General features: G+C 40.1%; 1 protein-coding gene across 1 annotated transcript in view; it reads left to right on the plus strand.

Moving 5' to 3' along the window:
• SLIT3 (slit guidance ligand 3) overlaps nt 1-15,469 on the plus strand; it is a gene marked incomplete at its 5' end in the record, with an annotated part of 526,167 nt that overhangs the window by 395,125 nt on the left and 115,573 nt on the right. Inside the window, 2 exons of the mRNA XM_082006257.1 lie at nt 5,722-5,872; nt 7,087-7,161. Coding sequence (XP_081862383.1) covers nt 5,722-5,872; nt 7,087-7,161 — 226 coding nt within the window. The remainder of the gene's footprint in view (nt 1-5,721; nt 5,873-7,086; nt 7,162-15,469) is intronic.

Raw genomic sequence — 15,469 nt, forward strand, 5'->3', positions numbered from 1 at the left:
TTCTGGCATTCCCAAGTAATTGTGTGTTGACTTTCTGCGTAATAATACTGGTCCATAGCAAAATGGTGAAGCAGAGCCCCTTGCTGTATTATCTGTCATCTCTGTTCAAGTACTTGCATTGTTCTCCATGTAGGCAATGAATAATCTGCTTGATGCTGACTTTGTTCTTTGGGCAATGCAAACCCCTGGCTAAGGAAAGTGATATTTCTTTTAAAAGCACAAGCACTGACCTTCACTGAAGTCTGGCAAAATGTTTTGAGCAGTTGCGGAAGACAGCCACTTCCTCTCGTTCGTGAAGCCTGCAAGAACATTCGAGACGAGACTTTCAAAAGCACTCTCCACTGGCATAGCTCTGCAGACATTAAAGTCAATGGGAGTTTTATTTCAGTGGGAGCGGCCAAGCCAAAACTGAATGCCCTACTTTATATGTCAAAGTTGCAGGAATGAGATACAAAAAGTAAAGCTGTTAGAAGTAATCCAGGATGTCAGAAAGAGAGACTGCTTCCCTCAGTACAAATGATGTACAAAACCCAACGTATATTATGCCAAGAAACGGAATAACAAAATAGTCCTGTTTGCCTTAATACGTCCGTAGTAGCATGTGTGCGCTACCTTGCTGTAAAGTGCAGTTTGGGAAAAAAAAACCCAACAAAAAAAAAAAAAAAAAGAAAAGCAGTGGTAATTACAGATGGTCAGTGTAAGTGCCACCAGCATGAAAGGCCACTGGGAGCTGAAACGGGACTCAAAAGGAGCTTGGGGAGCATTTAATGCCAGAGCTTGGCCATCTGCTCAGGATCTACTATTATTAATACGAGCTGCGGTATTTGTACGATTGCATCTAAATAAATGGAGCAAACCAAAATGGCATGTATGCTGAAAGGAGACATCAGCAGAGAGTAAGTGGCTAATAAAGGGCAGTGTAGACTGGGCATTCAATGAGCGGTGGAAGTTGCCCATCCTTCCTGGAAGGAGCTGTTCGCAGCGCTTCGGTAGTATTTTCTGTCATATCAGTTCTGTCTCTGAATGCGCCTGGGCTCTGTTCTCGTACACTAACCCCAATTGTGCTCCAGGGCGTTCCTGCAGTTGTAGTATAAAGGATGACCTCTGGTATCCAGCACCTTTTTGCATGGGTGGAGTGGAGAGCAGCTCTCCGTGAACCTTCAGCTTGTGCTTCTCCATGCTGCTTCTCTCAACGCTCTTCTCTCTTTGGCGCTGCCTAACTCTGACTCTGGCTGTCCGTGGGGTTTTCCTTTGTGCTTGATCTAACCATGTGGTAGAACAATACAAATTGAACATGGTTCTGTCAAGCACCATGGAAGGCTGCATACTCCCTGCCGCATGGCATGCTGGGATACTTCTGCTGTTTTCAGAAGCATCAAAAGGTGAGAGATTCCCCTTTTCTCACAGGAAACATGAAAAAGGTGAGGTGTTGCTTAACCAGACTCCCGGGCGCTGCAGCAGGGAGCCCCTGGTGTTGTTCGTGACAGACTTTCCAGAAGGCTTGCATGCAGAATAACCATTTCTAAGTAATTAATCTGTTTAATTGCTCTTAGAATGAAGAAGTTAGTCAACCTGTTGATTAATATGATCCAAGGGTGGTTCCAGCCATACCTACAGAAATGAAAAATAATTTTTGTCATCTTACCTTATAAATAATGTAAGCTATATCTCTCCATTTGAGCTGTCCAGTGAGCCCTTCTACCTGAGGTACACTTTGGATGCAGTTTCTGCAACAAGATGCCTGCTACCTAACATAACTTTGGACCTGCTCTGTACAATCTTAATTGCATTATGAAAAACAATACGGCAAAAGAACTTCAGAAGAGTCTGCAAAGCATTGTATTTTATCTCTTGAGGTGACATGGGTAACGTGGCCTGTATGAAAACAGTATTATCCAATAGTTACATAGCGCAAAGCTGAGTCAGCATACCCAAATGGGGTGTTTTTTAGTTTTGACAGCTTAGATTAAGTTCTTCAACATACTTCTGCCGAACTTCCCCACTATGTAAAGTAGAGATAATTACACCTATTCATAAAGGACTTTAGGAGTCTCATGCAGAGGTTTTCTTGTATGGAAATACTGCCTCATTTTGCAAATTTGTTACGTATATGTTGTGGAGCCATCAGAAGAAGGACATCTGAGATTCTTAGATTTTCTCTGTAATTACTGATAAGAATTAATACTACCGATGTGAAATTATGGCAGGCAATGTACCTCCTTTTTTTCCTGAAAACCTATGAGAATTGGAATCTAGTGTTTACATGGAGAAGTGAGTCTTGGTATTCCTGCTTTTTGTCCAAGTCTTAGACCAAGTGATCTCTGTGATTGTATTTTTGGTACCAAGTTTGAGGCAGCTGGATCCATCTTTTCTAGAATGAATATATCAGGTCAGGTATCCAAGCCCCTGTTGAGACAACTTGATTTGTTCTGGAACAGATCCTCCAGCACTCATTTTAAGTCCTTTGGGCAAAGCTAAGTTTTAAAATCTGAAATCAGGTTTGCTAAACAATGCTTAAAAAGAAGAATAGGACAAAAAAGCATTCGTCTCTGTTGCTTAATTTCTTCATGTGGGTATTAGAAAAGCACCTAAAATTTTTGAGCACTTGGAAACGTGGTGTTTCTTTATCTCAATACTGCTGTTCTGTAGAATGGCATGTGTGTTTGTTTTATGATACTGAGGAATTGCAATGCCGTGGTACCTGATAGTGGTGTCACATAGGTTGTGAAATGAAAATGTTATCAGAGTAACTAGCAATTCAGATAAACCCAGTTGCCCTCAATTAAACACAGGCCTTGCTGTTGCCCTGGCTTTTTATTTGACAGCAAACTTCATTCTTTGAAACTTTGGAAATCATTAGAAACTCACAGGTCACGTTTTACATTCAGCCAAGCTTCACAGAGTTCTCAGCTACAGCGCACACATGCTTTCAAGTATAATAAAATGACCAAATGCTTGGTCTAGAATAGTAAAATGAAGCCAAGTGTTTCTCCTGTGCCTGTCCTGCATCTCTTTTCCATGGCTTTCCACAGGTGATTTTACAGCGTGCGAGAAGTACTGCACACATGTGATGGTTAATTGTACTTCCTGAATCCTGTCATGTTCACTCGAACCCTGCAGTAGTACGCTGATAAAGCCCTGCGCGTACAGACGGATGTACGCTCTTAAATAGTTCTGCAAGCAGATGGCTGGACTTCACATTAGTATCCCCGATGGGAATATCTTAATAGAGCAGCCACCTGTCCAAGTGATCTCAAGGCTCAGGTCAAACAGTAAATTTTATCTAGTCTTTGGCAGGTGATTCATGCTGTCTCATGGTCTAACAGATGACTGAGTACTTGCTGAGCATATACGTGCTATTGATTACTTTTGACTCAGCGCTCACCTGGGTAACTCTTATTTAAACTCATTTAGAAGAAGAAAAAAAAAGGAGGGGAAAAAAAAAACAGAGAAAGAAAGAAAAGTACGAAGGTGATGTTTGCTCCCTTCCTCTCCTGCTGAGCTGAGAGGGCTTTCCCCTGTTGCAAGAGTAGAGGCAGTGGACTGATGCCGAGGCAAGATCAACTTCTTATAGCTGATGCAATGTGCAAAGTTGTATGCCATCAAAAGAGCGAGACTGCTAAGTTAAAATGTGGTAAATACTCTTTATTTACTTTGCCAGAAGGCTTGAGAGAAAACCAAAAACGGGTTTTCACCCTCTAATGTTATGTACTCCTTATTCTTCTTCATAAAGCATTCCACTTGCCTTCCCATCCTTCTTTTTTCTCATAGGAAGATGAATCTTGTATCCATCAGTAAACTAAAAATTACACTTAATGAATTTTTACCCTGCGTAACTTCATGACGTTTGTGATTGTTCTTTCAAAAAAGTTTTTACAATGAAAATTAGAAGTGCTTCTTCAAGGGTGAATTTGGGGATTTCCAAGACACTTTCTGATCACTGAAAAATTTTGTGTGTTTTTCAAGGCATACTGTAATTGTAGCCGTTTTAATAAACTCTGGTCCTGATAACTGTTCATCTTTGGCATTATTTCTGTGGAATCATAAACAACCAAATGTACTGTCTCATTGACCTAAGAAAGAATAGCTGTATGTTCTTGCAATCAAGCCGTAATACTCTCATCACTTGACATTTTAGCCTGACTACCAAGCCTGGAATTTTTAGGACTGGAAATCACATGGGTTCTTTTGAAAGGATAAGGGTTGAAATGATGGTGGTGTGGAGAAAGGCTTAGAGCATATTTTTATAATGCTTTAAAACGCCCAGTGGTCCTAATATTTCAAGTGCTGTGCTGTCAAGCTAAAAAATGGTAGCCAAGTCTCGCTTTAGATGTATACTTTGCAATAAGCATGATAACCTGCAAAGTATTTAGCACCACAGAAGTGGTAAAGTACAAAGCTGTACGTGACGTTTCTTATAATCTAGCTCGGAATTACAAAACTAAATGGAAATGTATCTGTGGAATCAAAATGTTAGATTGCCTGCAGAATGTCTTGCTTTCATTGCATCAACCTGGGGAGGTAATGTGTAATATAAACGAAAACAGTGGGTTTAGGCGACTTCTTTTTTTCTTACAAAAAATAGTATGCAGTCATAAAATGAGCAGTGGTGTATTTATCGGTCTCGGAAGTGGAAGCAGGTGATGAATGTCATCAAGTCTCTAAAAACAAATTTCAGCTCAGGTTTAAGTTTTTATTGATGTTTTTAGGTTCTTAAAAACTTCAAAACTTGCTCAGATCACTCCTCAGAAAGCCTTGCAAGTGACTTTTAAAGCTCTGGAAAAGTTAAAAAGTACTTCTTGGTACTTATGATCACTGGGCATTACACAAGATTCCCAAGACAATTCTGGTACTTCCATTATGAAATATGAAGTGAGTGGGCAGGTATTCCATGGCGGGGTCTTGGCAACACCTTGCTCCGTACACATTTATTAATGCTCCTGGTTCCTTGAAGCACGGAGATCAAGTTTCCAACCTGCTGTTATGAAAAGAGAAAAACCAAACCTGAAAAGGACAGGTTAGTTCGCTGAGCCTAATTGGAAAAGCATTTCATTAGAGTGGGTCAAAAACCTAGTCAAAGAGGTCTGGCAGTCATGGTATAATGGTACATTAGAGAGTGCTTCTCACTAAGTATGGCCTACCCGTTCTTTAATTAAAATGAAAATGATTTAAACTGCTATGACTTTCCTCTGCTGTTTTTTTAACATAGTTAATAAAGATATCTAATTGTTGGAAAATTGACAAGGCCCTCTCATAAAAGATTGCTCTCAAAAATAACTCCAGTAGCTGAGGTCTGAAAATTTGGGGCTTTTTAATGATATCTTTAAAAATCCTGTGTCATTTGAATGCACCAAGATAGCTCCTGCTTTCATGAGATCCCTTTTCCTTGTGGCTGGACTAAGTTCCAAATGGGAAAAAGTGACTTTGCTGGAGCTCCTTTGAAGCAGACTCCAACAGCTAATTAGACGTGCTTCAAAAAATACCTTAACAGGTAGGCATGTTAGACAAGGAATTAATCTATCAAGGCAAGAGTGAAAAAACAGAGGCTAGTCTTGGGAGTAATTTGAAAAATTCCTGAATAAAAAATTTTGTCAAGTATTAAAACTGTGTGCAGAAGCCAGGAGCTGACAGGAGGCAGCCTTGAGAATAGATTCCATAAAATCTCTGATTGCTGCAGTTATCAGGAGCTGTTTGCTGGAATATGTTTTCCTTTTATTGCAGGGTCAGAGGATTACAGAAGTAAATTCACTGGAAAGTGTTTCATGGATCTTGTCTGTCCTGAGAAGTGTCGCTGCGAGGGGACCGTTGTAGACTGCTCTAACCAAAAACTCACACGATTACCCAGTCACCTTCCGGAATATACTACTGATCTGTAAGTGCCGGCTCTCCGAGATGTGCTCAGCAGGGCGTGTTGATTTTCCTAGTTTTTAAAGGCTGTAAAAGGGACTCAGACCAATTCAAGGCACCTTCTACTTTAATCCCTGTGTGAAAAGGGGGAAGTTATTTGTATTTCAAAGGAGCACCACAACTCTTGTACTTCCTTAGCATTCATACCAACTGTGGGGATGAGAAAGGAGCCATGGCCCTGTGCGTCAGCTGCCTGTGTGTCTTCTTGAAGTGTTGACCTGTTACATGCCCCAAGCTGGATGGTTCCTTTCCATTCTACCTTTGAGTCCTTTGTCTTTGCATCTGGTCATTTTTATTTAAGAAACGGATTAACACTTTTGAGTTAAATTGGTGAGCAGGAACTCATTCCGTCTCAGCGGTGCCTGCTACTTGGGTAAAATGGGTCTCACTAAAACTAATGTGTTGTTAAACTATAAGTGATTTTATGAAATGTATTTGCTTTGAGATTCATAGGAGTTACAAACATACAGCTAAAGAGAGTGCGAGAAACCATGTTTATTACTTAAGAATGTGGGGGGGGGTGTTATATTAGTATCCCCTTCAAACACAATTATCTTTTGTGTTAGTGTTCTATTTATTGTACTTAAGGTATTCTATTTAAACCACCATAAAATTATTGATCTGAAGATAGAAAAATATGAGACACATCCAGAAACACAACAAAGTCTCTACATAGGAAAATGGAGCTACATGTTAACCAGAGAAAGAATTTTTCATCCCAATCCTGCCAAGACGGTGGCCTTTGCATTAGTTCAGAAGACCAATAGACTTTGATGGGAAAGGATCTGAAATCAGATCCCTTCTGTTTACATGGACAACAAAACCAATTGCACATCTTCTGTAGAAGAATGCATGAGGGAGGTTTAGTCACGCAAACAAGGCTTTTTAATGGTTACGGTTAATAATCCCTTATCCTGTGCATTGGAAGAAGGCATCATTCTGACACTGTTCTTCGGCATTCCACCCTTTAAGGCATCCTAAGCTTTTACTACATATAGTCTTCTATGTTCCCTTTCCTCCAAAGCAAAACTCTTTTCACTCTAGGAGTCTGAGAGAGATAGCAGATAGTGTCTTGCTTAACAAAGGTCATAGTTCTCTGTGTGGCAGCCCTATATGTCACAAAGGTATATCCAGAGTCATCTGTGAAGTATTAAATGTCTGTTTGTTTCTTCCTACCAGGCGTTTGAATGACAATGATATTTCTGTTTTGGAAGCTATCGGACTCTTCAAGAAATTGCCCAACCTCAGAAAAATGTAAGTTTGAGTCACTTGCTTGTTAAAATGCATGCTGTATTGGATTGTAAGGAGGAAGGGATTTTTTTTTTATATAATTTAGTACTGCAGTAGCAGAAATGGCTTTTTTAATGTGAATTTAAGGAAACTGAATGAGTTGCCTGTTAGATGGAAAGGCCCAGTTAAACCACAGTGACAGATGAAGACTCCTAGGCTGACATTTCAATGTCCTTTAGACTATATTTCTAAAAGTCTTCGATTCATGGAGGCTGAAGGGAGTTCTGTCCCAGAATTTATTCAGATGTATGCTCATTGTTAGGGATGGATTCAAAGTTTAGCATTTTGGTTTTGTCTTTTGAAAGTATTGCATGACTCCAACTAGTGTGATTGTTTCAAATAGTCAGAGGAAAATAATATTACAAGATATAGGTTACAAGGCAGCTTGTTTTATCATTATTGCATTAGAGAGTAGAATCAATTAGCTAATTTAGAGATCAGTCATTCAAATACATCTGTATAATTCTGTTAACAGTCTGAGTCCTGGCACTGTACAATGTATGTATTTAATAAGAGCTCTATTTTGGAAAGAATATAATAGGTTAGATACCTCCTGATAGTCTTCTAAATGGATCTTTCTGAAGTTTTTTAAAGTTTTTAATCTATGGCCCCATTTCTAAGGTCTCATCTACCTGTTTACTTTTAGCAAGATTTTATTGCTAGAGTCAGGGTAATGCAGGGAAACCAACCAACCAGGCTTTCTTTTCTGCATTTGTTTCATGTGGTTACTGCCATCTGGAGCTTCCTAGCCATTTGAAGCCATGTAACATCTCAGGGGCTTTGCAGAGAACTGCAGTGGGATTCTTCTATCAGTTTTATTTCTGCAAGAGTGTGAGATGCAGCACTGCAGGTTTGGGAGTGGGGGTTGTATTTGTGCACGTACAGGCCACCAGACCTGGCCAATTAATCATATACATCAGCTTCGTATTTTCTGAATGATCCGTAAGTTGTAGCTACAGTGCACTTAGAAAGAAGTTGCTCTGTTGTCTATGTAAGTCAACGTCTGTGTCAAAGTAGAGAGTAAATGGGAATGAAAAATGCATGGTATATAAAAGTATACACAAATAGAAAGCATCTGTCTTCATCAAACCTTCAGGATTTATGTTTTGAAAATTGAGGCGGTGTAGTAGCTAGAATAATTTCTTTCATTTTATTTAAAACTTACCATAGGCAAGCTATGGTCCTGTCCTTCCTGTTCCCAGCAATCACTCAGGTGGGAGGGAGCCTCGACAGGGCTGTATTGTTATGCATAAATGAAACAGTCATGAGAGGTTTTTAAAGAGTTTGTTTCCTGTGAAACAAGCAAAAAAATCTTTCTGAGGTGTACAGGTGCAGTTCAAACGGATAGCAAAAAGAAGTAGTTGTGCCCTGCACCTCATAAAAAGTGTCTCTCATATGGGTTTTTAGCGGCAGCCTCCAAGCAGAGACTCTTTAGGTAATCTTCATAGTTGAGCTAATTTCTTTTGTTCTACCTGGTGTTGTAAAGAAGTATCTCTTCTGAAAAGAGTGTTTTTTCTTATAAGCGGAGCAACATTTCAACCATAACCTTACTCAGTAGCTTGAGCCTTAAAAAGCAGATTAGACTGCTTTTTTCTAACTCTCTTAGTTCCATTTGTGAAGGGAAGGAGGAGAGGAGTTACCAGGAAAAAAAAACAAACAAACCAGCAAACGCATGCCCCTTTCCTTCTATGCTGTTACTTGGCCTTTGCTAAGTGTTCTTCTGCTAATTAATAGGCCTCTCTCCATCATGCAAGAAGGGAAATGCAGGGAAGCACCAGTGGATGGGGTTGCCGCAGCCAACAGTCCTCTGCAGCAGCTCTCTGTGTGTGGCAGGAACGCGAAGCATGTGCTCTGCATTAAGGCTTACTGCTTACTGCTGCTATTAAATTAAGGAGGAACGACATTGATCAAACCCCCATTTTTCAGTGTGTATACAGGACAAGAATTTTTGCTGTTATTTGATTGGCAATATTGACTCTGTCTCATCATATTACTTGTCTGTTCAAGTGTTAAAGGAAAACAGCAGGTGGAGGAATCTGTCTGGAAATTGCATTGCTTCCCAGGCTTAAGAAAACCGTTCAGAGCTTTGCAGTGGCAGGCCATTAGCCTAAATCACCTTTTTTTCTTTCCTTCCCCCCCCCCCCCCCCGCCTTTATTTAATCTCTGTAATTCTCATTCTTCTGAGATGAATCTGAATTTCTGGAATCTGGGTATCAAATGGACATTTGAATGATTGCCTTCTGATTGTCCTTCACTTCAGTTTAAGACTAGTGACAGATGCATGTCAAGGAAATTTGTGAAGAAACAGCTTTAAGAATACCTTGGTTCCACTGTGGTTAGTAAAGCTCCAGCATAATTCCAGAGATAGAGGAATTAGCTCTTCCTTCCTCTTCATGGATGGTTCATCTTGGTGCCTCTTCATCTTACATTATGCTTAAGTGTAGCTTTGGTTTATAACGTGAACGCTCTAAGGTGGGCTGTAATTTGGACCTTAAGGAGGATTCAGATTTTACTTGCGCTGTAGGTGTATGCTCTCGTTTGTTCTTTCGTCGCTCGAGCGCTCTCAGTTGTCTGCACCTGCGTGTGTGCTGTTGCGTATCAGTCTGTTGGGTTTTCTAATAAGATTCCAAAGGGAAGTACTCATAGATTTGGCATTGACATATTAGGGTTGCTCCAGTGTGTATATGTGAAAATAGTCTTTGATTATATATTCACATAATTTTCAGTTGCACTCTTGTCCCAATCCCTTACTAGGTTCCTCATCTCCTGATTCATTGTGGTTTCTGTTCTCGCCGTGTTCTGCCTCAGCGTAAGGCCTGTGTCCTGTCCCTCTTGTCTCTACCCCTCTTCGAGCCACTGACAAAACTCCTACTCTTCTCTCTCAGGCTCCCTTCCTAGCCCTCATGCACAGTTATTCCACCGCGTTGCCTTGAGCTGTTTTCATAGCCTTCACAGGTCTGTCTGGGGTCCGGCCAAGGACATTACGTCTTAGTACTGCCTGGGACTGGTACATACTTGGATAGAGAAATGTGCCCAGTCCCAAACTTCGCACAGTCTGTAGCTCTGTGTCCTGCGCTGTCTTGAGAGACATCGGAAGATGTCATCTGAAGAAGAATCTGAAGTGAAAAAAACCCTGGAAAATTAGCTCCTAAAAGTCAAATTTTCCAAAGAACGTGTGTTGCAGTCTCCTTAGATTGCGTCAGGAATCTTAAATCTCTTTGTTTAAGACTAAGTATTCAGCCAAATCCTAACAGATTTTTCACAAGGAAGGTGTATCTTTTGAATAAAACACCTATATGGTAGTTACCAATTACAAATTTGACATCAGAATTTATTTGCATGCTTTGGACCTTTCACAAAAGGATTATTAGAGTTTTTAGGTGAACTTCCTTCTTTTCTTTAAAAAAAAGAAAAATAGAACTAAAAAGTATTTACCTCTAAAAATGAAAAGACATCTGACAGTTCATTCTGTTAAATCTTGCCAATGTTATAAAGTAAACATTAAAAAAAATTGTGTCAGACCACCTTTGCAATAGATGGTGCTGCCAACCCCACCTATAATATATAATTAGCTTTTGGGGTGTAATTTGTAAATATTCCTCCTACACTGAATCTTATTGTATGATGTGTCAGCCCAGGATTTAATACATTTTAATGCAAAAGAAAATTCAATTCTTGATATAGAAATTTAAAGGTCACAGATCCATAATGCAAAGTTATGCCACATTTTATTTAGGAATTAAATTGCTAAGATTACCTTGCTGGTTTTTAAAAGGTTAACATGTCTGCATATGGCTTTTTTTTTTTTTTTTTAAATCAACTGCAATAATTAGCTGCAAAAACCATATACGTAATGCTATTTACATAACCTAAACTGTAATCTATCTTTATGTTTAATGCTTTTTACAGTAGAATAAAATGGTTGATGTAGATTCTTACAGACAGATCTAACCTGGTCCAGAATAATTTACTGAGTTCTCCAGTGGGTTTTGCAAAATGCCCTGAACCCTGTGTTGCTTTCGTTGCATTTTTGCCATATTACCTCATCTGATCTTGCAAGTGTAAAGGTACGACTTGTCTCTGAAGCTGAAGTCACACTGCAGTGACTTTCAGGCTCCAAGAACTGTGGTGCTAGCATTTTGCAGGGTGGTTAGAAAAGAGTAATTTGAATCTGCTTTGAAGTGCAGGAGAAAATGAAGGGTGCGTTTCTGAGCTCCGTAAGAGTGGGAGCAGCTCCATGACTTGGGTTTTTGGGGGTATCCTATCCCTGTGAGAGAGAAAGGCTCCAGGACCCACTGCCCTCCAGCCCTGGGAGCTGGAAGCTTCTGCCTTTCACAGAGGAGTCTGCTGTCAGTGAGAGATCTTCCCATACAACGCAGCGGCATCGCGCGTCAGGCAGCGGTGAGGGGCAACACTACCATTCACAGCGGCAGGGTTTTGACTTTTGTGGAAGGGAGCAGTCCTTTGCTCACAGCAACTACCAAATTCAGCACAAAGCAAACACTGGGACTATCTGAAGTTGTTAATCAGTGAAAAAACCCTCCAGTGCTTGGGGACTCCCATGGCAGTGGGAGCCTGGAGGGGTCTTCTGGCCGTGGCAGACAGGTTCAAGCTCCAAACCCCGCTGGGTGCCTAACTCAGTGGGAGCAAGGAGATAACTTACTTGCTGAAATGGGATGTTGGCACATAGGGAGAGCCTGCAGCTCCTAAATGTCAGCTCCAGCGCCTGCTCGCTACCCGGTGCCCGCAGGAAGTCAGTGGGACTGGCCATTCCGGTGAGGTTCTGGCAGCTCTTTATCCAGAGAAAAAAATGGCAATGAGCTCACATCCAAAATAAGAAGGTAAACTGGCATACTTCATGCACTGCTGGGGAGAAGGGGGGCTGACCTCTTTTCTCAGAGAACAAGAACAATAAAAAATATTTCCCTCAAAACCTGAAAGGGACATCTGACAGTTCATTCTGTTAAATCTTGCCAAAGTTACAAGGTGAACATAAGATATGGCCTTATAATAGGAAGCGTCAGGCTGTCTTGGCAAATAGCTGGTACTGCCAACCCCACCTCTAGTATATAACCGACTTTGGAGGCTTAATTTGTCTGTAAATATTTCTCCTACATTGAATTGTATGGAGTGTCAGCCCAGGATTTAACACACTTTACATGGAAAATAAAATTGAATCACGATAAAGTTTGCAGACTAGAAGTCAGTTTAAAAAACAGAATCTCAAGTTTCTTGGGGAGGTAAAAGCAGTTTGTGTCCTTGGAAATAGCTGGTACCTGTTCTTTCCCTTAAGCATAAATTTTGCCATGGCAATTGAGGTTGCAGTCATCTGTCACTTGTTACACAGAAGCAGACTTTATTTTCTGGAAATGAAATTGTAGAGAGTGTTGTGGTACATGGCATTTGGGCACATCACGTGCCTCCCTTTTTTCCCAGTGAGTCCATCAGTCTGCTTTGCTGAATGAATGTAGAAATGTCACTGGGTGTACTTCACTGCCTGTAGTATTTAAGACTTCCAGTGCCATCCTGCTTCTGAGAAGAACTCACTCTATAAAAGCCAGCAGACTATTGGCAAAAGCTGTAAAACCTTCTCAGCAAACATCTTTCCTCCAGAAGAATGCCAACAGCACTGGGATTTTCCTCCTAACATATACTTAAAAATTCCAAACACATCACCAACAGACAGAAGCATTCCAGGGAAACCCCCACTCAGAACAGGCTGTTTGTATGATAAAAGCACAAGGTTCAAGGTGAGACCGAGCAGAGCCTTTGCAGTTGGACTGTGCTCTGGTGGTAGCTCTTGTGGGAAGGTGTGTCGGTAATGCGGCAATGAATAGCGTGCTGGAATGTTAAAATTGACCCGGCAGGTACAGCAAGATGAATGGTTCTGTTAAGTCTGAATAGAATCCAGCTTGTTCTGTGTTGGTTATAAGATCAGCAGAAATAATATTATTATAAACTTTAGCCATAATGTAAATAAAATCTGACTGAGAAGTGAGCTGTGTGAACAATGTCACCTTGATAGCTTCTTAGATCTGTTCATTGCCTATTCACAGCCCCACATAAAGTAAACACAGGCTTTCTGAAAATTTCTTCTGACCTCTTGCCCAGAATAAAAGTCTGGATATAGGATTAAACTTTATCACCAGGGTAAATCAGGGAGTCCTTATGGGAACAATAGCCTTTTCCTGAGTGACCAGGTTGACTACAGGTTCCCATCTGGGTCCTGCCAGAGGGCATAGGTATCTGGGAAATACTCAGGACTCATTTTCTTTTCCAGTATTTCAAGAACAATTCCTCACAGAAGCTTAGCATTGCAAGAGGATGGGGCTTTTCTACAATGGGAGCTTGCTGTCAAGTCTGTCAGAAGTTTTCTTCTGATTAAAAAAAAAACATTCCTTGTCACGTGCTGTGATCATATATGAAAGATTCTTTTAGTGCTGGGAAGGACGAAGTAGAGCTCTCTGAGTTGCAGAGCAGGCAAAAGTTTCACTGCTATTGTTTTTCAAGGTCTGTATCAGCTGATCATTTTTATTGGTAATTCTAGACTGGAAAGTATGTAATTTCTCATGTTTATTATTCTAGTAGGTCAGACTTTAAGGAGGATGCTTCTTTTTTTTTGGAGTGAATAAGTGCTGTCATCTACCATTTTTTTTGGTTGCATTCTGATATGGGAAGCTTTAGTTCATGAACACAAATAAAGAAATCCAGATTGGCAGAACATTTGCTTTGACAATACTCTGAGCAGGATTGCAGGGCAGCGTCGCCTTTACCTATTTATTATTGTAAAGCTTGTCTTTTCTCTGCCTTGCAACTTTGATTTCACCGTAGCATTTAATTTTGGCTTTTCAATCTTTTGTATGAGAAAGGTGTGGATATAATTGCCGGCCTCTGAAACTGGAAGCATATTTTTGGGTAATTTTGTGTTGTTGAAGTGATCAGGCGTTACTAACTTAAACGAGTGAAGTTACCGATCTACGGAAGGTCTTTGGCAGCGATTAAAATTCAGATGCTTTGGACTGTATAAAGTTGCTAATTCTTTTGCAAATTATTGCCAGCCTTTTTCTCCAATATTTGCTCTTTTTTGCCTTGAGTAACTAATAATCCATTAAAATTGCACCCGTTTTTAAAATATATGTGACTAATTATCTTTCGGATGGTAAAAACTAATAAAACTTTGTAACTACAAGTCTGTTTGCAGTTTGTGAATTGAAAGTCAGAGTCTTTGTGTATTATAGTAACTCACCCTCCCTTCCCACTACAAACAATTACTTTTTCATTCATTCATTTTTGTGCAAATATGCATCATGGCATGATCTTTAGCAGGAAAGGGATCATTGGGAGCAATTATTTATGCCAGCATTCAAAAGAGATGCTGAGCTATAAACATTTCCACTAGAGAAATAGCTGAGCCCCTAAATTAAATGCATATGTCAGAATACCCTTCCTTGACTTGCTTTGACACTGAACATAAACTCTTCGTGCGTTAGCACAACGTACTAAACTTCTGGAAAGCAAAATCTGCATGTAAGTATTTCTGTATGTTTTTCTGTTATTTTTGGCTGATTGCTGGCATACTCCTATTCCTTCTGATCACACAATGCACAAGAGGTGATGGGCCACATGCTGTAGGGCCCACTATCTGACAGTTGCTCAGCAGACATAAACCAGCGTACTCAAGTTTCCCACATGAAACATATCTCCAAGACTCAACTTTTTTTTTTTTTTTATTAAGTGATGACTTCTGCAAAGAGCAAGACCCACATTATTTCTATCTGAGGCCAAACTGTCCTGTTACCATGTCTTCTGTCAGCTTTTATCCCAACAAGATTGCCTGTTGATTGTCTGATTGTCTGAGCAGAGTAGCCCAGGTGTTAATCTGATACCTTGTCATTTGTTTTGTATCACCTGGAATGGGATTTTGAAACTATTACTCATGCTGTTTGTGTACTGGGATCAGTTCTGGAATAACGTGCTCTTCAATATGAGTAATAGTGTTGGAATTTGGCATCTTCTTGGGAGCAAGAGCATATCTTTTACTTTCTCTTTTTTGTTGTAGACAGTAAAACAAATAATAGTGTTTCCTGTCATAATCCTAAACGAATAGGATTATTCATCATAATTTATACAGGGCATCATAGGAGGCATCAAACCTTGATGCTCAAGGTTTTAAGGTGCTTCAGGCCTTTTATAGAAAACATTTTAAATAATTAAATGACATTTATTCTTATGCATTTCTAATGGCATTTTATCATTCAGAAGTTTTCTATTC

Source organism: Phaethon aethereus (assembly GCF_964289735.1).
Source record: "Phaethon aethereus genome assembly, chromosome: 14".
Lineage (NCBI taxonomy): Eukaryota > Metazoa > Chordata > Aves > Phaethontiformes > Phaethontidae > Phaethon > Phaethon aethereus.